The 26,519-nt window shown below is 46.4% G+C and overlaps 1 protein-coding gene across 3 annotated transcripts in view; it reads left to right on the forward strand.

The window, feature by feature from the left end:
• CLPB (ClpB homolog, mitochondrial AAA ATPase chaperonin) overlaps window positions 1–26,519 on the forward strand; it is a 146,941-nt gene that overhangs the window by 107,044 nt on the left and 13,378 nt on the right. For 2 of the 3 annotated variants that reach the window (XM_023758750.1, XM_006094486.2), the window contains 4 exons: window positions 809–906; window positions 13,829–13,943; window positions 24,019–24,096; window positions 25,500–25,555. In XM_023758750.1, coding sequence (XP_023614518.1) covers window positions 809–906; window positions 13,829–13,943; window positions 24,019–24,096; window positions 25,500–25,555 — 347 coding nt within the window. The remainder of the gene's footprint in view (window positions 1–808; window positions 907–13,828; window positions 13,944–24,018; window positions 24,097–25,499; window positions 25,556–26,519) is intronic. The other variant, XM_023758751.1, reaches the window with a different exon arrangement.

Below are 26,519 nucleotides of genomic sequence, written 5' to 3' on the forward strand. Positions count from 1 at the left end.
CCCTTCAGTCCGCAGCCTGATTCTCTATTTACTGAGCCAAACCAGCTTGGGCATCTCATCAAGCTTTCTATCTCTTTATCCTTCTCCCTTCCTCTCTCTAAAAATCAATAAAATATAAAAGAAATACAACCTAAAAAGTAAAACGTTTAAAAAAAAAGGGGGGGCAGAGAGCAGAAAGAAGGGAGCCTTTTAAGTGTTTTGGGGGACATTCTGTGCTTTAGAAAGGAACCCTTTTACATGATTTTTGTGAATGAATATTCATCTGTATATGAATGTGTTGGATAACAGGAGTATTTTATTTATTGATTTTTAGAGAGAAACATTGTTTTGTTCCACTTATTTATGCATTCATTGGTTGCTTCTTCGTATGTACCCTGACCAGGGATCAAACCTGCAACCTTGGTCTATCAGGACAATACTCTAACCAGCTGAGCTACCCAACTAGGACATAATGGGAGTATTTTAATGACTAAGGCCATTGGGGTAAAGTAATCTATATGTTTGGTACATTTGTTGGCATATTCAGCTGGTGTATTTGTATGTGCACAGCACACCTTGTGTGTGTAACACATCTGTATGTGTAGTAGTGTGTGTAGTATGTTTCTGTACACGTGGGAGCCCCAATACTCTGACCTCTGTGTCAGAGAGGGCTAAGAACTCTCCTCTCAGAGGAACTTGACATGTTCTTCCCACCATTCTACAGTGTCTTAAGTTTTTGTTGCTCTACATTTCCACAGGCATTCCTGACAATAAAATCAGGGTCCAATCCCTCTGACCGCCTCTGACAACCTCTTTCTTCTCCTGCCAGGAGCCAACCCCCTACAGAGGAATGAAATGGGACACACACCCTTGGACTATGCCCGAGAAGGGGAAGTGATGAAGCTTCTAAGGACTTCTGAGGCCAAGGTAAGTCTCAGAGAAAGGAGAAGGCCTGTGGGCACTCTGAGGCATTTAATCTTTCACTCATTAAACTATGTCAGGCTTCACACTTCCTAAGGTGATTATTGTCTGTTGAAAACAAATCCAACCCCTAGTCTCATCAAGAATAGGAAACTGTTCCTGTTGTAACCAGGAAGAAGCCTGAGCCACTTTTTGCTTCTCAGGATTAACCATCAAATTTAATTTTTGAGATGATGGACCTCCTCGTTCCTCTTCATAGCAGGGGAGCTAGTGAGACAAACTCTTCAGCCCAGGCCTCATGTACCCTATAGCCTCATCAGGCGATCCTCTCCTTACCCCTCCTCTAGAACCATTCTCTGATCCTCCTCTTCACACACACTCCAGAGAACCATATACAGTCTGAGACCTCCCCGCAAACCTTCGTCTTAATTTCATCCTCTCACCCAAACTTTCTACCTCCCAAAAGCCTCTTCCCAGCCTAAACCGTTTGGGCTCAGGTGGAAAGAGCGTCGGCCTGCGGACTGAAAGGTCCCAGGTTCGATTCCGGTCAAGGGCATGTACCTTGGTTGCAGGCACATCCCCAGTGGGGGGGTGTGCAGGAGGCAGCTGATGGATGTTTCTCTCTCATCAGTGTTTCTGACTCTCTGTCCCTCTCCCTTCCTCTCTGTAAAAAAATCAATAAAATATATTTTAAAATAAAAAATAAAAAAAATAAAGACTCTTCCCAGCCACCAAGCTGTAGCTCAGGAACTACTTGGCACAATCCAAGAACTGGAATCACAAATCTCAGAGTTGGCAGGGACCTCAGAAATCATCAAGTCCAGTGATGGGAAATCATACCAAAGCCAAACCAAATAAGTCAGAGGAAAATAGAGCTGTTCTGGTTGAAGGAGAGGCAGACCTATTCCTTTCTTGGCCTATCCCTCCCCTCCTGAGCAGCCTCCTTGGAGGCTCTGCTGTGGGGCAAACATTTTAAATCTCTGAAATCAAATGACTCATTTTACTTCTAGATAAATTGGAGCCCAGGGGTGTGATGTGGCTTGCCTTTGGTCCCAGAGTAAGTTAGCATCAAAACTGAAATTAATAGACTTGGACAAAGTAAGTTTAGTGACAGGACTGGAACTAGAAGACCTGGTTCCTGACCCTGTCTTATGCTCTTTCCAGCATCATGGAGTCTCTTGTTGGCAGAGTGCCCTGAGATGATTCCGTGTAGCAGGTCCCACCTAGTGGCAAATACTCTCTGCCTTGAGAAAAAGCACTTAGGTCACTGCACTGAGACAGGATGTAGGCTGTGATCCCAGCTCCATCACTTACTGACTGGGTGACCTTGGGCTAGCACTTTCCCTCACTGAAGCTTGGTTTACCTCTGTGAAATGAAAACATTGGAATAAATTATTTCTAAAGTTCCATTCAATATACAATTGTCTATCTGCCAGTCAGGATAAACATAGTATGCTGTTGTAACAACCCCAAATTTCAGTTGTCTAAAAGAACAAAGATTTATTTTTGCCTCACACTGCATGTTCATTGCGGGTCAGGAGGAGAGGGGGGAGGGAGTGTGTGCTGTGCTCATTACAGGCACTCAGGTACCCGAGTGCAGAGCATCCATCCTGTGGAACGATGCTGATTGCATGGGAAAAGAATTTTCTGGAAGATCTTGCACTGCAGCTAAATGTACAGTCTGGAAATAGGACCCTCTACTTCCACTCACAACTCACTGGACATACTAATCCCATGTTCCTGCCCAATCACAAGAAGACAAGAGTGAACTTACCATGTGCCTAGAAGGTGGAGAACTGGAAATACTTGGTAACCAGCATTAACCACAGCTTGTCTCCTTGGAATCCTTAGGAGACCATCTTGCAATGTTCCCTCCAGAGAATGAGAGGAATTAGGAAGGTGGACTGGCTTTCACGGCACATTCCAAGGGGCACTTGGGACCAGCAAAGAGCAAAAATTCCATAGAGCAAATGCTTCCCTCCCTTTGTTCAGATTTCCTACCCCTAGGAGCAGCCCCTGAAGTCAGGTCAGCTTTCCCGTGTGCCTTAAGGAAATCCCTAAGCATGTTTCAGATAACCTTGGGGACGACGTCCCCGTCATAATTTCCCCTTTCATGCCTAATTATTGTCCCCTGAGAGCAAGCACTGCACTTGGCTAAGAATACAAATGATTTGTCAGGTGATGTGTTATAGGTCAGGCTCTGTTCTGGTCATGTAAGGCAAGAGAATGGGCCTCTTGGTGCCAGCATATGTGGACAGGTTAGAGCTGCTGAGGCACTCTTAACAGAATTTGGCTGCCCAAGAAATGGCTTGATGTTGGCCACAAGGCAGTTAACAAATGGCAGTTGCATTGCTCTGCCAATCAGACCCTTCTGGACCACAGAGAGCAACTGCAGACACTACCTTCTGAGTAGACTGAGTTCTTAGAGTCTCTGTAAGGAGGGCAGTAAGGGGGCGAGAGAAACTGCCTGAAAAAAGGCTGAAGGCAATAGGGTCATCTGGCCCTGAAGACAGATTGCACTTAGGCACGGAACGGCTGTGGGTGGGAGGGGAGGAGATTCATTCAGCAGCAAAGCTAGGACAGAGCCAAGCTTAGTGGGTGGCAGCTGCAAAGAGGAGCTCCCTAACAGAGCTGCCTGGTAGAGGCTAGACAATCATTTAGAGCCAGCCCTCGGCTTCTGCAGCCTCTCAACTGGAAGACTGTTTTTTGTCACCTCTCTGTACTTGATCCCTTCATCCGGTCTGGACTTCCTACATCTGGAATGTCTAGCTGTCCGCTCAACATTTCCACCTGATTGCTCTGCTCTCCCATCAGATCCTAACCAGCTGAACTAGCCCTCAGCTCTCCCTGGATGTCAGCATCATTGTCTTTCTCTCAGTTGCTTAGCATCTATGTGGTCACCCATTCTTTCTGCTGTTTTTTTCCTCCAAGCTGCAAAAACTACCTCTTCAAAATTGTGAGGCAGAGTTTCTGGGGAAGAGCACTACGTTAGACCTGGGTTCTGTCTCCTTCTGCCAGTAAGAGAGCAGCATCTGCTCCTGAGTTCAGGCCCTATATTTGTAACGTAATGACTCAGGCCTAGAGCTTGCTGAGGCTCCAGCCTGAGACCGCATCTCCTGGCTCTTTGTCTAAACATGAGTTACCACCACTCTGACCTTATCTTACTCCTCTTCTATCCATCCAGTATCCTCTGCCACCCAGCTCAGCCTCTTCCACCTTCACCTACCACTGTGTAGTCAAATATGGGCTCCTTACAGAAAATGTGTAATTATAAAAGCTATCTGTCCCATCATAGAAAATTAGAAAGGTATAATAAGAGAATTAAATAATTCGGTACATATTTATAAGTGACATCTGCATGCCACGCTCTGGGCTATGTGGGAAGAAGACAGATGGTGAAACACTAAAGGAGCTCACGGTCTGACAAGGAGACAGGCAAGTGAACCATGACATCACTGAAAACCCAGAGGTGGCCTCTGATCCTGCCTGGGAGACCAAGGGAGGCCTCCTGGAAGAGATGTCAACTAGCTAAATTTCAATTAAAAGCATTCTAGTCCTTCTACCTATTTGTAACCACTATTAATATTTTAAATTATTTTTAATAATAGTGAGTACCATTTATCAATGTATCCAGGCACTATGCCAGGTGCTCTAATATATATTTTTTCTAACCCTATAACAAACATATGAAGCAGCTCTTATTATTCCATTTTACAGATGGGAAACTGAAGCTGAAAGAAAGCAAGCAGGTGACTTAGAGAAAATCAAGTTGTTATAAATAACTATTGAAATATAAATAAGAGATTTCCTCTTATGATACTATATTTACCTTTTATGGACCATACCTATATATATTTATATAGGTGGACTTTTTGTATATACCAAGGATCTCAAATTGGCAGCCATATTTTATTTTGCCAGCTAGAATTTTTTTAAATGTCAATGTAATGCTTTAGAGCAGTGGTTCTCAACCTGTGGGTCGCGGCCCCTTTGGCAGTCGAACGACCCTTTCACAGGGGTCGCCTAAGACCATCCTGCATATCAGATATTTACATTACGATTCATAACAGTAGCAACATTACAGTTATGAAGTAGCAACGAAAATAATTTTATGGTTGGGTCACAACATGAGGAACTGTATTTAAAGGGCCAGAAGGTTGAGAACCACTGCTGTAGAGGTTGGAGTGTGGACTCTCTAGCCACAGGCCTTCCCATTCCCTATTGTATGTGCTTGTCTGTCAAATACGTATATTTTCTGCTTGACTCTCAAGGTGTTTGAGTTATGATCTAGTTCCTCATTTGGGATCTGCTTTTTTCACTTAATGTTATTTCTTGATGACTTTCCTATTTTAAAATTATCCATTAGCCTGGTTTTTTTTTTATTCTGCCTTTCAAAAGGTGTTGCTTATCTAAAATTTCTGTTACCTTAATTGGCCCAAATGAGTTACTCCTCACTATTAGTTTACTCAGTTCTCTCGGCCTCCTGGGGACCCCCAAGAAGATCCAGAGGTAGATGAAGCCCAGCTCCTGTCCCCTGAGTGGGCCATGTGAGAGAGGAGCATGGGGAGAGGAGGGTACTCCCAGCTCTAATACCCACAGACTGACTTGTGCCTTAGGGGAGGGATCTACACAGATTTTGTGGGGCTCCAAGAAAGCATGGGTCTCCTCCAGGCAGAATGAGCATGTCAGGCTTCACAGAGAAGGTAGCCTGTGATCTCACTAGATCAGGGGTGGGGAATGTCCAGCCTGCAAAATCATTTGGTCTGGCCCTGCCAAGGCATTAGGGGTGAGTTAATTAAATGTTTGACCAACTACAGCAGGCTGATTTTTAAGTTAATAATTTTGTATGGCCCGCAAATGATGTTTAAATATCCAAATGGCCCTTGGGAGAAAAAAGGTTCCCCACCCCTGCACTAGATGGAGAGTTTAATACTTAAAGCGTAGACCATTTTCATGTCTTAACTAAGTGACGAAGGAGAGGTAGAAATATATCTCTGTGCACATGATGGCAGATAAAACAAAAATATGGGGAGCTATTCCATGATGAATATTCAGCTGAGGGGGACGTGCTGGTGCCAGCCCGCATCTCTACTCCCAGATCCTCACTCCACCGAGACTCACGAGGAATTTATTGCTCATTTTAATCACACCCAGAGAATGAATTGGCAGGAATATTAGGCAGATAGACCTATCATATATATTTTATTTGCATATCCCAGTGACAGAAGCACAAGCACATTTCCTATGTCTATATTTTTTCATTTGCTTCAGGGGTAGCTTGGGATGCAATGCTCCCCTGGGCCCCCCATTCAAGGCTTCGAGCCTGGGTGCTCCCATCAGAGCTGAAGAAAGCTTTCCAGGAGGGAAGGGGTGAGGTATGCAGGAGGGTAGGAGGGTTATGTTCCTTCTGGTTTAGGGTGAAAAGGGATTTCTTCCTTACTTTTCTAGCTTGCTCCCTGCTACGCATCTCATTTTGAGTGCTGGTGCCTGGCCCTGTGCTTAGTCCTGTGGGGATGAAAACACTATCTGACCTTCATTACAGGTTTACTATGGGCCAGACAGTGCTTTGCTTTATGGGGACAGGCTTTGTCCTTCCTTTGTTTTTAACTTCTTAAAAACTTTTTATTGAAATATACTTGTATAAGGTACACATAATATTAGTGTAATAGTCAAGAAATAAACTATTACAAGCACGCAGAAGCTCACTTTCTACTCCCTTCCAGTACTCCCCATTCCCCAAGGTAAAATTATACTGGGCTCTTTTTCTTTTATTTTTACATGATTTCAAAAAAGAGTACAATGACTTACTATAACACTTCATGCAGATTACCAATCATTAACATTTATTACACTTGCTTTATTACTTAAATATGCATAAATATATAGAGAGAGCTATATCTCTTTTCTGAATCATTTGAGAGTAAATAATATATTTTATGCCCCTTTATCCTTAAATACTTATATGAATTTTCAAAAAAACAAGTACATTTTCTTACATAACCTCAGTACAAGCCTCAGAATCAGAGCATTATATTGATCCCAACTAATCTACAGATATTATTCAGATTTCTCCAGTTGTTCCAATAATTCTCTTTACAAGAAAAGAAAATTCGCCTCGCTGGTATGGCTCAGTGGTTGAGTGTTGACCCATGAACGGAGAGGTCACCGGTTCAATTCCTGATCTGGGCACATGCCTGGGTTGCAGGCTCAATCCCCAGTAGGGGGCATAGAGGAAGCAGCCAATCGATGTTTCTCTCTCATTGATGTTTCTATCTCTCCAAAATCAATAAAAACATATGTAAAGAAAAGAAAATCCTGGGTCCCAAGTTGGATTCAGTTGTCAATGTCTCTTTAGTCTTCTTTGATCTGGAACAGTTCCTCAGTCATCTGATATTCTAACAAGTACAAACCGATTATTTTGTAGGCTGTCCCTCAATTAGGGTTTGTCTAAGGTTTCCTTATAATTCAACTCAGATTATGCATTTTTGGCAAGAATACCGTCTGGTGTTTGTTTTCAATAAATTCATTAGGAAGTCCTGTGTTAAAAGTAGAGGTAGGAAATTTGTGTTTTAAGTCTCATTTCCCTGAATAGACTCTGAACTCCCTGAAGGCAGGGAACAGGTCTTATCTCCAGGATGAAAGTGCAGGAGCTGGAGTCAGGCTACAACGGTTAGTGTTCTGTCTCTATTATTTACTACCAGTGGAACCTTGCTTTAATTTACTTTACCTCTTTTTTTTTTTTTTTTTTTTTTTTTTTGAGGGATGAAATCCTCTGAACTTCATAGGGCTGAAAGGATTAGAACAGCTGGTCCCAAGTCAGGCAAGATCACCAATGGATGCTAAACCTAGTGAATGGAAGTTTGAGGAATAACAGAATATTTACATTGCCTCAGATTTTTACCCCACAAGATACTTATTAATTACAAAGGGAAAAATGATAGAAGAGAAACCTGGCACCAGCCACACCAAGTGATCAAAGTTAACGTCACCAGTTATAGGATACAGACTATCAGGTGCCTCCTGGTTTGATGCACTGAGAAGAACACAACTCATTTTCTCACTTGCCCCTTTTAACCTTCTCTCACCAGTCTTGTCTCTGGATCAACCCAGCTATTTGCAGAGGAGTGATATGACCCGATTTACATGTTCCTATTGCTCTGGCAGCAACAGGAGGATGGTCTGGAAGAGAGGAGAATGGAATCCGAGATACTGATGGTAGTGATGACCAAGTCTGATGGGACTGATGCCTGCTCTGTGCCCAGTCTTCCTCTCCAGGAATGTGTCCTTTATGAGCCAGTTCAAGAAACTTTCATTCCCGTCTCCTCTCATCTGCTGTGCATCCCTTAGGCTCCTTTGTTGGATCCCCTGAGCTCCCCTTGTCATCATTCCTCCCACTCAGGGTTCTTTACATCATCCCCCTCCCTAGTCTCATCTGTTGCCCCTTGGTCCCTTTTGTTGACCTCCCCACCCAGCTCTCTGTGATCCCCAGCTTCAGGGCATAACTATGATGTGAGCTGGTGTTGGAGTCAAGGAGCCAGGAGGATAGGGCATATCTGAGTCTGTGAGCAGCCAGTGTGTTCTGTGGCCCTGAACTCCCATGAGCGGCAAACTGCAGCTTGGCCTCTCTTCTCTTCCCTCCACCATACCTATCCCATTCTTGCCCAGAGTCTCATTATGCCTGCCACCCCCGCCCCAGCTACCCTCTCAGTGAACACACTGCCAGGTTCATTATCAGACCTTTTCTCTAAGGGATGTCCAACAGTAATGGTGCCTGACATACCCCCTCTCCCTGTAACACTCCCCACCTCTGAGCGAGCCCAACTAGGCTTTGTCTCGGCCTCCCAGCCCTTTCCTGTAAATGCACTCACAGCCAGGAGGGGTGCCATGTTAAATCAAGAGTGATGGAAACCAGTGGCAGCAAACATCCAGCCAAGATGCAGCATAGGGAGCTGGTTGCTGCTGGCTCCAGGTGAGGGCTTCTGAAGCTAATTGCATATGGCTTTTATTAAGAAGATGATCACTCCCCCACTCCTGTGCTTCTGGGTGGCTTCTTCCTAGTGCCTCTCAGCCCAGTACCCTCTGCTTCTGTAGGCTGGGTCACCTACTTATCTTCTCTTGTGGAGCCCTATCAAAGCACGGCCTTGACCTTAGTCCCTGTAGCCTTCCTCCCCGTTTTCTCAAAAAGCCAAGAACAATAGTAGTCCTTGTTTATGGAACCCTTCCCAAGTGCCTTCTCCCATTCTCCTCTCTCCTCTTTCCCAAGAAGAGTATATGCAGACCAAGTATTTTCCTTTTCTAGGTTCTTCCACTGGCTAGCTTTTCACAAGCCTGGGCTCATATAGTTAAAAAGTCATTCATTCAGTACATTTTTTATACAAAGCCTGTGCTAAGCATTAGGAAAAGAGAATGAATCTGTAACCTATCTGGTTTAATCTCAGTATCCTGTACATTTTTATCCAAAATTCTGCATTTTCAAAAGTTTTTCTGAATAGATATTTAGGAGTTCATATATCTCCACCAGGCTGGTGGAGAATCAGGACATGCTTAGATTTAGGCTGTAGGTTAACTCTTTCCCAGGACTATCTGGAAAGCTCCTGAGAAACCACCCAAATTACAGTGTAACTTTTCCCCACCCTGACCCCCATAGAAGTTAAGGACCCTTTCTCCTTGCCCAAGAAAATAACAGGACTTCTAAGATAGCCTAAAATCATGACTCTGAAGAAGAGTTACAGGAAGTAGAAATGTTTCCCTGGAAAGACAAGGAGGCCATGAACATTGTACCCAAATCAACAAAGTGGTGACAAAGTCATGTTAGGCTTGGCATGCAGCAAAGGGAAAAAGGTATGTTCTATGAGGCCCCACAGATCAATGGAGGAATTCTGTACCACGTAACGAAAACTGATAGGCAGAGATGAGCCATAGTAGGTGTCCTTGGACCCCTGTTGGTGTTGGGACTGTGCCCTGCTGGGTTCCTAGGGGAAGGAGGCAGGGGCCACTTTCAGGGCAGTGGGGGCATCCAAGTGGACTTACCTCCTGGCTTCTACTTGAGCCAGAGCAACTCTTCTCTTTATGTATGGAGCTCCACACAGATTACATTATTTTAAAGAGTTTTGGTAAATAAAGAGTTTAAATAAATAAATAAATAAATAAATAAATGGCACTGGGTTACATAATTAGTTATCAAAATGCAGTGAAGGAGAAGTAGCATTTATCAAAGGCCTTCCAAGGGCCAGCTACTGTGCTCTCCTCCCCTTGAGTCTCTTACATACCACTTCCACATACACATTCACTGTGTGCCAGACTCTGCCAGGTGCTTTGTATACACTATCTCATTTAATCTCCACCAACATCCCCAAGGATCCTACAAGTTAGGTATGAGTACCAGCCCCATGTTAGAAATTAGGAAAATAAAATTCAAGGAGGTAAATTAACTGCCCCAGGGTCAGCTAGCTAGTAGGTAGGTGAGGTGAGGTTTGAATTCAGGTCTGTCTGGAGCAAAGTTTCTTTGCGCCACATGCCTTGCGCCACTGTGAGCCAAAAGAGGAGCCAAACTTCAGATGGGGACAACTGTAAGAATTAAATATGATGCTATGACCAATCAGAAAGAATATATGGCCCTAGCCAATTTGGCTCAGTGGATAGAGCATCGGCCCGCTGAAAGGTCCCAGGTTCAATTCCTGTCAAGGGCACTTACCTCAGTTGCAGGCTCGATCCCCCAGTCAGGGTGCAAAGATGCATGTAGGAGGCAACCAACCAATGTGTCTCTCTCACACTGATGTTTCTCTTTCTCTCTCTCTCCCTCCCTTCCTCCCTCCCCCTTCCACTCTCTAAAATCAATGGAAAACTATCCTCAGGTGAGGATTAACAAAAAAAGAAGAAGAGCCCTGGCTAGTTTGGCTCAGTAGATAGAGTGTTGACCTGCAGACTGAAGGGTCCCAGGTTCGATTCCGGTCAGGGCACATGCCTGGGTTGCATGCTCAATCCCCAGTAGGGAGTATGCAGGAGTCAATTGATCAATGATTCTCTCTCATCATTGATGTTTCTATCTCTCTCTCCCTCTCCCTTCCTCTCTGAAATCAATAAAAAAAATACTTTTTTTAAAAAAGAAGAATGAATATATGCACCCCTATGTTCATAGCAGCACAATTTACAATAGCTAAGATTGTAAATCTCAGCCCAAGTGCCCATCAGTAGATGAGTAGATTAAAAAAAGCTGTGCTATTTACACCAGGGAATACTATGCAGCTGTAAAAAAGAAGGATCTCTTACCCTTTGAGACAGCATAGAGGGACCTGAAGAGTATTATACTAAACAAAATAAACCAGTCAGAGAAAGATAAGTATCACATGATCTCACTCATATGGAATCTAATGAACAAAATAAACTGATAAACAAAATTGATCCAGAGACATAGAAGCATGGAACAGGCTGACAAATCTCAGAGGGAAGGTGAGGGTGGGGTGGGGAGGGAGAGATTAACTGAGGAACTTATATGTGTATGTATGCATACCCCATGGACACAGACAATAGTGTAGTGAAGGCCTGGGAGGGGCGGGTGTGGGGTGGCAGGGATCAATGGGGGGAAAAGGCATATCTGTAATACTTTCAACAATAAAGATAAATTTTTTAAAAAATAAAATAGAGGAAACAAAAATATGATGCTGTGTATAAAACGCTGAGTACAGTGCCTGGTGTACAGAAGCTAGTCCACAAAGGGTTGTTATCTCATTCAGTTGGCAACATGTATTGACTCTTTCTGTGAGCCCGGCCCTGTGCTAAGTGCTGGAGCTATAGAGAAGAATACAACTTAGTCTTTGTCACTAAGAACTTTATGGATTAGAAAAGAGAGAAACAGGCAGTCAAATAAGTGCTCCACAGGGCTGCGGCAGGCAGGAAGCCTTACAAGAGGGTTCTTAGACAATACAGTATTGAAGCTGAGATCACCAAGGCACTTGGAGGTGGGTGTGAGTGGAGAGACTTCTGTGGTTAGGGAGCAGAGTGAGCAAAAGGCCTAGAGGTGGGGATACCCATCACTGAGGAGAAGTGAGGAAACAGACCCAACAAACCAGTGGAGGCCAGTTTCCACCACTTCGAGCTCCTTCCATGGTCTGCCTGGCTGACTGTAAGCCGGCCAGTGCACTAGCTGGAGCTGTACCAGCCGGCCTGTGTATTTCTCACCATCAGAGCCTTCTAGCCTAGTGGACCGCGTGCTGAGAGGGACTGGGTGGGCAGGGAGGAGGAGGAGGCAGATATATGACTGGAATCGTCAGAGCCAGGTGATGTATGTGGCGCCTGAGGGAGCTGCACAGTGACACTCTGGATTCCAACCGGCAAGCGTCGCTCCACTGGGATCAGCGCCGAATTATTGCTCCACATGAAACCCCAGGACTGATGGGAGCTTTCAGTTACAGACTGATAGCAACAACCAAAATTGGATTGTTTGCTATTTATTTTTTTTAACTTCTGTCAAGGTCACTACCGTAACAGGAAAACACTGCCCAAGCAGCAGGTATTTTTCATCCACTCTGCCCGCAAGAGCAATCTGCAGCCACAACTTTTGTGACAGGGCCTTACCTTGGCAGCATGCGTTCTAGAAATCTGTCCGTGTTTAGAGGTCTGAGGGAAAGAGAGCCTCCTGAATTCTCTAAGACCTGCTTTCTTCCCCTGTCCCCCAGCCTCCATAAGTGCTTTCTCATGGTACCCATGCACTCACCCTTCCCCGCTGGTCTCCAGAGAGTCCCACAACTTCCACCTAGCCCATTACTCCAGCTTCTGCAAGCTTCCCGTCTCCCAGGAAGCCCCCACACTTTGTGTATCCTTCACTTCTTTTTCTGTACTCCTACACCACCCAGTCTAGCTGTTAGTTCCTCTTTATGTTGTCATCAAATTCATTTTTGCAGTCATTCACTAGGTGCCTCTACTGTGCCAGGACTTGTGCTAGAAATAGTGAGTGAAAAATAGTGCCTGCCCTCAGGGAGCTCATCACTGATTTTAGAATACGGGCTCGTACAACAAACTTGTTTTCAAGTAGTTGGAGTTTTTTTTGTTTTTTGGGGGTGGTGGTGGAGGAGGTGGTAGTGATAGGCACAGGGCTAAGAATGGGCATGCATGCTTTAGAACTGTGAGGAAATTGGATGGTTCTGCCTGAGCAATATTTGTGCACAGACCCTGCCTCACCTCCCCGGCCCGACTTTGAGCTCCTTGAGGACAAGGCCTTGCTCTCCTCTTCTTCCTCGCATATGACCAAGCTCAGGAGCTTCTGCCTTTACTGAAATGGACCACGCCCAGGGCCAGCACATGCCAAATATTCAGCATCACTAGAACCTCCCAGGGGGCAGAGCACAGTTCTCTTCCTTCTCCCCGCCCCACCTTTCCATCATGGGGCCCAGCACATAGCAATTGCTGAATAATTGTGTTTCGTTGAAATGCAGTATCATTGAAGTGGAGGGTGTTCATAGCTCTGGTTTGAAAACCAAAAAGGTTTTCAAGAGAATAAGTGGAAAGAATATTTGCTGAGCACTTACTACATGCTGGCCATGATGCTAGGCACATTATATATATCATCATGTTTAATCCCTCATTAAACTGAGGTGAAGTAACTTGCTCCAGGTGATAAGCATATTTTGTCAGTGATAAATCTGGCATTCAAACCCAGACTTCAGAGTCAAGGGTTAATTTAGTAGTAGTACTTATTTTACTAGCAGAGTTAGCCAGCACTCTGGGCAGTGGCCACCTGAGGTAAGGAGATGGGCTGAGGGGTAGAACGAGAGGACTGAGGAAGGACTGGGCCTCCAGGGGTCATGAGCCAGAGCTGTGAATCCTGACCCCTGGGGAGCCAGGCCTGTGTTTTATCCCCTAGGTCAGGGATAGAATAAAACTAGGATGCTGCTGGGCCCGGACTCCTGAGCACCGTGCTCTCTCCCCACAGTACCAGGAGAAGCAGCGGAAGCGTGAAGCTGAGGAGCGGCGCCGATTTCCACTGGAGCAGCGGCTGAAGGAGCACATCATTGGCCAGGAGAGTGCCATTGCCACAGTGGGTGCAGGTGAGTATGGAAGATGCTAGCAATGAAGTGTACATCCTGATGTCACCATAACCATATTGCATATTATAACTTAACACTTTTTGGCATACTTTCTATGTGCCAGGCATTGTAATAAGCTCTTTGCATGTGTTCTGTCATTTAATCCTCCCTTCCTGTGAGGTTGGTACCATTAAGTCCCCATTTTACACATTGGGAAGCTGAGACACAGAGCACTTAAATAATTGCTCAAGGCTGCTTTTCCTGTGTTTACAATTTAACTCTGACCTTCATCTGGTCCACCGTTCCCCATGCCCCCACTTTTCAGGTGAGGAAACAGACCTAGAGAGGAATGAGCACTTGTCCATCACTAGTAATGTAGCAGCTGAGCCAGAACCAGAACTTTTGTCTTTTGCCACTGCATCAGTTTTAGATAAAACATCCTGAACAAGTCTTGAGTGCTTTCTTCTTCACCTCGGAAGTCTTATGTCCCATACTTTGACCCCTGGGAGCCAGACTACCCACTGGTATAACCCCTAATCTAATAGCCCTCCTTCCCATGCCGACCCCACTGGAAAGAAATATAGGACTAGGGCCTGCTAAAGATGGTGGCCTCCCCATTGTTTTCTGACCCAGATACATGACTCCCTGAGGGTGATCTCAAAGGCAGCAAGGGCAGTGGAACCCATGCCCAGCTTAGAAAAGGGGACATCCCCAAAGGCAGGCTCTCAAAGCATGGTCTCTAAATCAGTATCATCAACATCCTCTGGGACCTTGTGAGAAATGCAGATCTCAGGCCTCACGCCAGACCTATGGAATCAGAAACTGGGGATGGAGCACAGCAACCCATGTTTTAACAGTCCCTGCTGGTGATTCTGATGCTCAGCTCAAGTTTAAAAAACTCTGCCCTGCTCTGTTTCGGTCAGTCCCACTCATGTGTTGCTGCCTCTTCTCTCCAAGTATTTGGTGGCAGCAGATGCAGTCCAGCAACTGCCAAAGAAAGTACCAGGTTCTTCTCACTGAGAAAGAAGACATCAGGCTGAACTTGTGGTGCTCCTCTGGGATATTCTAGGGTGGCATTTTCAGTGCTAGGAAACCAATTAGAGGAATAATTGAAAAGTGAAGGTGGTTGTCCCTGTGACACACAGAGCCCAGCCTGATCTTCATCATTCTCACATATACCAGTGGGACTCATGTAGCTGCCATGAGCCCCTCGTCAGGGGCCTGACCTGATCAGCAGATAAAAGTATCTACTGCCTGGCCAGTGTTGCTCAGTGGTTAAGCATCAACACATGAACCAAGAGGTCCAAGGTTCGATTCCTAGTCAGGGCATATGTCCAGGTTGCGGCTCAATCCCCAGTAGGGGGCCTGCAGGAGGCAGCCAATCAATGGTTCTCTCTCATCATTGATGTTTCTTTTTTTAAAAATATTTTTATTGATTTTTGAGAGGAAGGGAGAGGGAGAGAAAGATAGAAGCATCAATGATGAGAGAGAATCATTGATTGGCTGCCTCCTGCTCGCCCCCTACAGGGGATTGAGCCCACAACCTGGGCATGTGCCCTTGAGCAGCATCAAACCTGGGACCCTTTAGTCTGTGGGCCAGTGCTCTATCCACTGAGCAAACTGGCTAGGGCGATCATCATTGATCTTTCTCTCTCTCTCTCTCTCTCTCTCTCTCTCTCTCTCTCTCTCTTTCTTTCTCTCTCCCCCTCTCCCTTTCTCTCTGAAATCAATAAAAACATTTTAAAATAAAAAAAATAATAATAAAGTTACCTTTAAAAAAAAAAAGGTGTCCCAGTGATCAGAGCTGCCTCACAACTAGAGGTCAGAAGGCTTCCTGCTAGCACAGGAGCCAGGGAAAGAGTTTTTGAATATACAAGGCCCCACTGCTCAGGCCCAAACCTCACCAAGCTATCCTCCACCCTCAGCCACCACCTTAGAGGTGGCAACCTCCCACTTCTTTGCCAACATCATGTCTGAAGTGGCAAGACGGGAGATGCTGGGAGCTCTCAGGGCTTGGAGAGACAAAGGATTAGCCCATGGAGAGATAGATTACCTGGGCAGAGATCTAAGAGAGCATCTCCTGCTGGAGTCTCCTGTGCATTTGGGCCAGAACTGCCGCTGCCATCATAGTATTTTCCCTCTGCTTCTGACACGGCCCTTTACCAGCGTGCTGCCTGCTCCTCTGACCTCTTGCTTCTCAAGCCTATAAGATAGGAAGCTCCCAGAAGTAAGAGTTGGGGGCGGGGGGGGGAGGAGAAGGACATTGAGATAGGAAGACTTCGCACTACCGGTGTGGCTCAGTGGGTAAGTGTCAGCCTACGACCCAGGAGATCAAAGTTCAATTCCCAGTCAGGGCACATGCCCGGGTTGCAGGATAGATCCCCAGCAGGGGGCGGGCCAACCAGTGATTCTCTCTCCTCATTGATGTTTCTATCTCTCCCTCTCCCTTCCTCTCTGAAATCAATAAAAATATTTTTTTTAAAATAGCGAGAGAGAGAGAGAGAGAGAGAGAGAGAGAGAGAGAGAGATGAGAAGACTTCAACCAACCTGGGCTTGAATAACAAGGTCAGCAGTTACCAGCTGTGTCGCTCAGGCCAGTCACTTTGCTTCTCTGAGCATCAGTTTCCTCGCCTGTGTACTGGGGAGCAGATCCAGACAGCCTGATTCTAAAGCTCTTTCCAGTGTGCCAGGCAGCACTGAATAAAAACCTAGTCCCTGTCCTTAAGATGTTGACCATCTAGGGATGGGCACTGTGCTCTGTAGGTCAGGCCCACAGCTGTTTCCTTCAAGCTGGGACTGACCCTTAGTCCCAGCCCCAGGCTGGTGTCTTTCCCTAGTCCTACAGACCTCTGCTGCCCACCCATCTGCCTCCCCTTGAGTGGACCCAAGCAAGAGTAGATGATTCAGCTTCCCACCTCCCAAGGGCTATCAGAATGTCTGCCCTCAGTGCTTTCTTCTATCCAAAGCTCCATTCTGTCACCTAAAATCTGCCTCAGATCAGGAAGGCCCTGCTCCTTGTCCTGTGGTATGTAAGTTGACCCTGTCATGGTCCTACTGACTCCGGAAAGGCCAGAGGCAATTGGATCCTGGGCTCTGGGGCTGGTAAGCCATCACCTCCATTTGTAAGGCAGTAACTATGTGCCCACCTTGCTATTAGCCCTGAGGCTGGGGATCACACTGATAATGGCCAGATAATGCCCAGCTACCCACCCAGGTGGAGCCTGAGGCACTCTCTGGGTCAGGGTTTGTGGTAGGCAGGCAGCAGCCAGTGCCTCAGGACCTCAAGACTGAAGGAGGTACAAGAATGGGAGGCAGATGTAGAGGCTAGGCCAGGCCTCACTGGGTCCTCTAGGCTAGTGTTAGATGTGTGCTAGGGACTAGCTGGGTGGACCCTGGCACCCAGGAGTACCATGAGGATGGGCAGCCAGAGAAGTGCCGCAGAATGAATTGATTTGATAAATGGCCATTTATTACCCTCTCGAATTGGCTGAAACCAATTTCGGTCACATCAACCCCTGGTAAGTGCTGGGATATTGATTTGTGCAAAGTAATACAGTGAATTTATCAGTGTGATCCCCAGCTGCAGGGCTTTTCTAGCAAGGCTGGCGTGCAGTTACCACCTTACAAATGGTGGAGATAACGCACCAGCCCCACAGCCCAGGCCCCTGTGGCCTCTCTGGTCTTCTTGGGTCACTGGAGCCAAAGCAGGGCCAACCTACATACCATAAGCCAGAGGCTTGGCATTGAAAGCAAGGCTTTCCTTCCAGAATCCAGAGCTGTTCCTGGTCATGGGGTAGGTGGGGATGCCCTGTCGGGCAGACCTCCTGGGAGTTCCAGAGCCTCTGTTTCCCACCATCCTCTTCAGAAAGGCAACTAGCTGTCTGTTCAGCACATTCAGCGCTAGACTCTGCTCCCCTCCTCCAACCTGCCCACCTCCTGTGTTCCTGTCTCAGTAAAAGCACCGCTTAAATAAAAACTTAGATGTTTTGTTGGCCCCTCCCTCCCTCATCAAATATCAAGTTTTATCATTTGATATGGACAAGGGGCCATATCAAATTAATTAATTCAACAAACTGCACTAAGCATCTACTTTGAACAGGGTGCTGTGCCAGAAATTGTGAAAACAAAAACAATTCAGCCATGGTCTCTGCCTTCAGAAGTCTACAGTCTATTATTGCTCCTGAACTGAGTGGACTTTGATATGGCCTCTTACATGCATCTCAAATATGGCCTCTCTCCTTTGTTCTTAATACCACTGCTCCAGCTCAGCATTTGAACCACACAGTAGCTGCCTCACTGGCTTCTCTGCTTCCTTTTCTTCCGGTATAATCGCTTCTTCCCAGCTGGAGTGAGCTTTGTAACAAACCCCCCTGTTTAAAACCCTTGAATGGCCCTTGTTGCCCTAGCCCAGCACACAAGGCCCACCCCTGCTGTTGCCCCACTTTGCCCTGCATCCACCAGTGATGCCACCAGCCACCCTAGCCGCTTTTGCTTTCCTGCACATGCTTTGTTGATCTGCCTTCATTTGTTGATGCTGCCATCTGTGTGGAATTCCTTTTCTTTTGGTTCTTTCCCCACCCCAGCCCTGCCTGTCTCCCACACTCTGGCTGGCTTTTACTTAGCTTGACTCAGTTCAGGAGCAATAATAGACTGTAGACTTCTGAAGGCAGAGGCCATGGCTGAATTGTTTTTGTTTTCACAATTTCTGGCACAGCACCCTGTTCAAAGTAGATGCTTAGTGCAGTTTGTTGAATTAATTAATTTGATATGGCCCCTTGTCCATCTCTGTGACGTGCTTTGAGAAAGGAGAAGCTGTACACCTGCTCTCTAGTAGTTCATAAGCATACTGGGAATGTGACTATGGTGAAATAGTTCATTACAACACCCATTCTACTTGACCTTCAACCCCTCCGGTGGACATGCTATTCCCCAAACTTGCTCTGAACAGCCTTCTCTGGGCAGCAGATGAGCCAGCACACTTGGAAGCTTCCCTGTAGCTCCCTCTTTCTGGGTGCCTGTCCCCAGTACCTATTGCACTTGGTCGCAGTTGACTCTGAAGCCCTTGAACTCCCTCAGGGAAGCACTACTATCCCAACTGCTCTTCTGTGCTGAGGCTGGGCCCGAACTCAGAATCTCAGCATCAGCCACTTGGCACACAGTGGGTGCACCCTCCTATCTCATGCTTCACTTCCCTCTTTGACTAATCCAAAATGTAATCTGCCCAAGCCCTGTACCTTCCTGGGCCCTCCCTTAGAGTCCTATTTCTGAATTGAGAACTATCCAGGTCATTTCTGAGTTGTGGGGTGGTAGTGACTACTTTAGAAAATGCTATAGTTCCACCTCCACACTCAGTGGTTAGAATGTCAGCTGCTCACTGAAGGGTCGTGGGTTTGATTCCCAGTCAAGGGCATGTACCTGGGTTGTAAGTTCAATCCTTAGCCCTGTTCTGGGCACATACAGGAGGCAACCAATCGATGTGTGTCTCTCACATCCATGTGTATCTCTCTCTCCCCCTTCCTTTCTCTAAAACTCAATGGGGCGGGGCGGGGGGGTATCCTCAGTTGAGAATTTACAAAACAAAATAAAGACACAGACCTTATTTTAGGTTTCTTTGTAGGTGCCCCAGCACCCATCGCAGAGTTTATTTTCTGAACAAATGGATAAGCTCCCAGAGCGGGATTAAGAAGAGAGCAGGAGCCCTAACCGGTTTGGCTCAGTGGATAGAGCGTCGGCTTGCGGACTGAAGGGTCCCAGGTTCGATTCCGGTCAAGGGCATGTACCTTGGTTGCGGGCACATCCCCAGTAGGGGGTGTGCAGGGGCAGCTGATCGATGTTTCTCTCCCATCGATGTTTCTAACTCTCTATTTCTCTTCCTTCTCTGTAAAAAATCAATAAAATATATTTTTTTTTAAAAAAAAGAAGAGAGCAGGAGCCTTTTCACCCAGGGGTAGTAATAACTACTTGAAGCCATAGGAGACTCTTAGATCCAAGCTCACTCTTCTCTGTAAAGTGGGCATAAAGTACCTATTTTCCCTCTTGTGGTTCCAGAAAGAGCAAGGATTAATTTGTTTAGTCCTCAAGCATTATGCCACTGTTAGGCTATTCCCAAACATCCCTTTGGAAATATGACTGCTGGTACTGCTCCCATGGAATGCACAGTGAGATTGGAGCACACCCTGCCCCTGGATATGAAGGCACAGGTGATGAAACCCCTTACACTGCCCCTCTCTGAGCCCATTCTCCTCTTCTGCAAAATGGAGATAATACCCGCTTCTCCTTATTCTAAGGAGGAAAGCGATATCTATAAAATACTAAAGCTGTAGTGGCTACTTCCACTGCTGCGCTATGACTACCATTATTTTTACTCTTATTCCACTTCTTGCAATTTACAGAATGCTTTCATAATCATTAACTTGTTTAATTTTCGTGTGGGGTTGACTCTGTATGTATTGTATTCCCATTTTATAGATTTTAAAAAATGAGGCTTTCAGGGACTGTTTTACTCAAAGTCAATCAACTAGTTAAGTGGCAGAGTCAAGGCTCCAAACTAGTTCCTGTAACTCCTACCTTCTCCACCTGCCACCCCATAGATCAGTGGTTCTCAACCTTCTGGCCCTTTAAATACAGTTCCTCATGTTGTGAACCATAAAATTATTTTCGTTGCTACTTCATAACTGTAATGTTGCTACTGTTATGAATCGTAATGTAAATATCTGATATGCAGGATGGTCTTAGGCGACCCCTGTGAAAGGGTCATTCGACCGCCAAAGGGGTCGTGACCCACAGGTTGAGAACCGCTGCCATAGATGAACACAGATCAAAGAATACAGACCCTAGAAGTAAGGTGGCCAATGTGGGTGGGTGGAGTTCATCAAAAAGAGTTGTTGCAGGTAAGTTTTAAGAGGGTCCAGTAGTGGTGGACATGGCCAGGAGCAGGTGATCTGGTAGGAAGAACCCAGCAAGGAGGCACTGGCACTGGTCCTGCTTGCAGGGATGAGACCAGCCAATAAAGGGGACCCTGGCATCATCTCATGCCCAAGAGCAGAGGTCAGGGGACAGAGGCTCATGAAACCCTGTGTTGAATGGCTGCTCAAGCCAGACAGTTTTCCAGGTAAGGCAAGGGTATGAGGAGATGCTGTGGCTGAGGCAAGCCAACTGCTTTCCCTCAACTCCTCAAAAGATAGCCAGAGCTGGGGGTAAAGCCCAGGGTCTTCATTTATTTACCTGTGTAACTTCTTTGTACATATTTCCTCATCTATAGAGTTCCCTACCTTGCCTGCCTCATAGGTTCATAAGGAGGCTCAAATGAAGTTATGTCTACAGAAGTTCTTTAAAGATCATGAAGTGTTGGCAGAGTGAGATGCTGCCTTCGCTGGTTCACAGTGAGAGTGCCAGTACCTATGACCGGATCCTACATGGGCCTGTTCAGGTCTCTGTCTGTCCCAGCCTCTGTCCTGCCCTGACAGGACGCTCCAGGCTCCCAGCCTTGGTCCTCAGCCACCCTGCCTACCACACCTCCTGGTGCCCACCTTCCTCAGTCCTTCCTAGCTGCTTCCATTTTTCATTCTGTCGGACACCATCTGCTTGGCCGTTTTTCTCTTCAGATATTATTAGAAATATCCAGAGTTGTAATTGTTTAATGGTTGGCATTTCTCCTGTTTCACAGGAGGCCCAGATCAAGCCCACCCCAGACTCATGCCCTGGGTCTGGCAGAATTGACCAGTGACAGCTGTGCAGGGGTCTGCCTGGCATTATAAAGAGCTTTCTCCCAGGTGCATTATTAGAAAAGAAGGAGGAAAGAAGGCCGCAGGCACAATCCAATTGCACATTCTCCTCAGTGTGTTAGAACTGCATCGCCCTGTAGTGTGCAGTTCTCGGTGGGCTGGACAGCTTCCCTGAAAGAAGTCCAGATCAGAACCTCAGGTGCATGACACCTGGGGAGCCCCAGGCACCTAAGTCATACCTGGACACATCTTCCTCTCCACATACCTCATGAAGCCTGAACCCAGTTTATGCTCAGCTTCTTTTCAACCTAGATTCTCAGTTCAGCCATTTTTGAGAAGAATCTGACTCCTTTCAGATGATCCCTTTCACCACCACCCCAACAGACATCCACACCTAGTGTTTGCAAAAGTCTAGCCTTGCCATTTTATAATATCTCTACCTCTCCACATAGCCCCACCCCTGGGTTCTTGTTTTATTCAGGACACTTGGGGACTCCCTCTCAGCCAAGCTTGGACTCCTCCCCTTCATCCTCAGCCTTCAGGTACCTGTGAGGCTCTGGGGTCCCTGGAGAGCCAGGCCTTACAGAACACGGGGCCAGTTCGTTTAGTGATGCCTTGGACCTAGCCCAGGGGAGAGGTCAGATGGCGTTTTCTCGGGCCCCTCGGAATTTTTCAGGGAGCATCTCCCAGGCAGGCAAAGTGGCTAGTCTGATTTCCATGAGTCACACAGTTTCCACCTGTTTCTGCTGAGGCCAGAACTAGAAAGTATTTGAAGTAGCAGCATTAGAGATTGACATGGGAAAGACGACAGGAAAAAAAGAAAAAAGAAAGACCACAGCATGGACCTGAGCTCCTAGTATTTGAGACCTTTGTAATCTGACCCCACCCACTGCTGCTCATGTGTGTTCCTGTCTCCACTTCTGTCATGCTGGCCACCTTTGCTCTCCAGATCTTACCCAGCCTCCATGGTACATCATCAGTCCCACTTCTTCCAAAAGCCTTCCTTGGCTTCTGCAGTCTCTTCTTTGAAACCCAACCATATGGATCATACATACCACACAGTATAGTATTTGGGATCTTTACACCTCAAGACTGGCAGACACATCCCTAAGGCCATCAACTCTTTTTTCAGTTGACTTAGTTTCTGGGCCTTGTCCTCTGACATATATCCCTTTGCTAATCTCCCCCTGACTCTCTGGGGACCAGACCATACATGCTGTTCCATCTGCAAACTGACCTTGACATTGCATAGCACTCTGTCCCCTCCTGCTCTGACTGCCATGTAACCATTAATGTAACCCAAAGTGATGATTGCTTCTTTAAGCAGCTCTATGTGACGCAAAAGGACCAGTTTAGAGAGAGAAGCAAGTCTTCCATCTCTGCCAGTCAACTAGTAATCTAGTTGTGTAACATAGGCAAATCTCTTTCTCTCTTACCTCAGTTTCCTGTTGAGAATAATGGAGTTGAGAATTTCCTCTTGGAAATTCTTTATGTAGGTTTTGAGTAATAAAATGTTGGTGATTTTTCCAACTGTACCTAGTAGATAGTATGTTCAATAACGGTTCATCTTCTGATAGTTCTGCCTCCTGCTTTTATACTTGAGGATACTTCTGAGTCTGATTCTCCCACTCTGTACTTGGGCATGTAATTTCCTTACCCTTAAATACTTCCTCCTGGAGAGGAGAGGTCAGGTCTGGTTCTAGCAGAGCTGCGCCCCTAGGGAACCTGGTACAGATCTATTCCATTCCCCCCATCTCTGTCCCACCCCAAACCCCTGGAGGCCATGGTTAGTAGAGATGTTAACCAGATGGCTCACCCTTTCATGCCCTGAGCTCCACTACTTAACTGACTTCCAGAAAGTGCGTTCGACTGTATTTCCAGACAGCAGACCAGACCTTGGTTTTCCCAAATGGGAAAGAGTCCAGAGCTCACACCCCACATCCCCAGGGGCCTGCTGTGGGCTTCTGCCTCTCCCATTTGCATTGGAGGCAGGCTGAGTCTCCCACCAGTGGTTAAGTAGATGGGTAACCAGCTGAGAGCTAAAGTTCCTCTCAAATTCTCCTTCACCAACCCCCAACCCCCTTCACCTCCATTCACCCGCCTTTCAGTTTCCCTGGCAACGCTGAGTGCTCATCCTGGAAAACTTTATCCGAAATCTGCTCTGGGCAGCTTTCCAAATCCATGCTAACCTGATTAGGTATCTCTAGGGGCCTTGCCAGCTAATCAGATTAGGCAGCACTAATGGTAGTGAGGACTTTGAGTGGGCGCAGAGCAGTAAAACATATTGTATACTTAGTGATAATTATCCTGCCTTTTGTGTCATTGATTTATCTGCCTCCCTCCCCGTCCCCTGTCTTGTGTGTTGGCCCTAGCGATCCGGAGGAAGGAGAATGGCTGGTATGACGAAGAACACCCTCTGGTCTTCCTCTTCTTGGGATCATCTGGAATAGGTAATGGGAGCAGATCAGCCAGGGGGAAGAGGAACTGAGGGAGCCTCAGCTGCTGTGGGCCAGGGTCAGGCCACCCACCTCTAGTTCAACTCCAGCTCCCCATACAACTGCCTCCAAATTACAGAGCCCACAAGAGGGTCATCTGTCACAGCAGGAATAGCTGGAAGGATGCCCCTCCCTCTGGAAGCTAGGGTGCGGGGCCTAATTCACCTGGAGGGCCAGGCTCTGTGGGGCCTGGTAGCCCTGCTCCAACCACTCTGCATCCCCTGAGGCTGGCCTTTGGGTACAATTAAACCAGCTCCACTGCCCAGCTCATCAATCTTATTCAATATAACCTGAGACATAACCTGCTAGGAAGCTAAAGAAAGTCCCTGAGGACCAATACAGTGCTAGGTGCCTAGCAAAATTGGCTACAGTAAAACGGGTTGGGTATTTTTCTAGCCAGTTAGGCTAAGGCATTCTCACCCCTTACTCCCTAGCTCCACTACCTTCTGCATTGACTTGGGGAATTTCATGCATATTGTTGCCACTGCCGCCTCTTTCCCTCAGCATTTTTGTGGGCTTACCTCTCCCTCAGATATAGGGTCCAAAAAGGTTACCACCACCTCACCACGATACTATAGAACAGTGGTTCTCAACCTGTGGGTCGCGACCCCTTTGGCAGTCGAACGACCCTTTCACAGGGGTCGCCTAAGACCATCCTGCATATCAGATATTTACATTACGATTCATAACAGTAGCAACATTACAGTTATGAAGTAGCAACGAAAATAATTTTATGGTTGGGTCACAACATGAGGAACTGTATTTAAAGGGCCAGAAGGTTGAGAACCACTGCTATAGAACTTGACTTTCTAGACAGTGACTTCCAAAGTCTTGACCATCCTACCAAATGGCCCTTCAGAGCCACCACTTGGGTAGTGTCGTTCTTTCTTTATATTACAAAGTCTGTGAAGCCAAGGAGAGGTGCCCTCCCTACCTCTAGTTGGTCTGTGGCTCCAGGCCTGCTGAATGGCAAGATCATGGGTGTCTAGAGAACATGCAGTGCAGTGAGCCAGGAGCCAGGGTGCTCCTGGAGGAGCAAGGTTTGTGCTGAGCTTCAAAGGACGAGTTGGCTCTGAATTATAAGAGTCAACCTCCCACTCTTAGGATGTTGCTCTAGAGAAAAAGCCTCAATCCTCATCCACTGAAAAATCAAGGTGCAATTCAGACTTTGATTCTGGTCCCAGCTTCATTCACCTTTAATTCCCTTGGTGACTTTGTAAGAGTCACTGACCCTCTCCAAGGGTCAACATTTCCATCCATAAAACATATTATTTTCAGTGTCCATAGTTTTCTAACATTTCATTCCAGGAGATAGTTATCTGGTCCTAACCCAATTCCTCTCCCTTCTTTCTTACTAGGAAAAACAGAGCTGGCCAAGCAGACAGCCAAATACATGCACAAAGATGCCAAAAAGGTAAGGACTGGGACCTAGGCCTGATCTTCAGGCCTTTGAGACCTTGCCACTCCTGCTAGCCCAAAAAACCTAGACTCCCTGAATCTGACAATAGCCAATCAAAGATAGGCTCTGGTCCTGGCCGGTGTGGCTCAGTTGGTCGGAGTGTATTCCCATATACGCTTCTCTCTTGCTCGCTCTCTCTCTCTCTCTCTCCCTCTCCCTCTCCCTCTCCCTTCCCCTCTCTCTAAAATTAATAAGCATATTCTCAGGTGAGGATTTTCTTAAAAAAAAAAAAAAAAAAAGAGGGCTCTGGAATGTGAAGCAGGCCTCACCTCTGGCCCCAACTCAGCCACCAATTGCTCCAGGAATTTGGGCAAGTGATCCAACTTCTTTGTACCTCAGTTTCTTCATCTATGAAATAAAAAGACTGCTCCTTGCCCTGCCCTGACTCTTGGGGCACATGGGAGAACCCAGTGAGATTCATTCATACAATATTTTCAAACATCTACTCTGTGCCAGGTATTATACTAGTTCCTTAAAAAAAGTGTTAATTTTGACATTTTCCCTGCCCTGAGGAACTCGGTCTGGAGAAGGAAACAGCTGTAGAAACATACCATTACTGTGCATCAAGGCCATGCCAGAGGGAGTCCTGGGGCCTGTAGGAGAAAAAAAGTAGGAACAAGGGGGTGTCTTATTGCTTCTCTCCATCCCACATGAGCTTTTAGATAGGATTTCTTTTTTTTCTTTTTTAAGAATTTTTTTTAAGATTTTTTATTGATTTTTACAGAGAATAAGGGAGAGAAAGAGAGAAACATCAATGTGAAAGCAGAACATCGATTGGCTGCCTCCTGCACTCCCCCTACTGGAGATTAAGCCTGCAACCTCAGCATGTGCCTTGACCAGAAATGGAACCAGCAGTTTTTCCGTGCATGGGATGACGTCCAACCAACTGAGCCATACTGGCCAGGGAAAATCAGATTTC

Source organism: Myotis lucifugus, unplaced genomic scaffold, assembly GCF_000147115.1.
Source record: "Myotis lucifugus unplaced genomic scaffold, Myoluc2.0 scaffold_138, whole genome shotgun sequence".
Lineage (NCBI taxonomy): Eukaryota > Metazoa > Chordata > Mammalia > Chiroptera > Vespertilionidae > Myotis > Myotis lucifugus.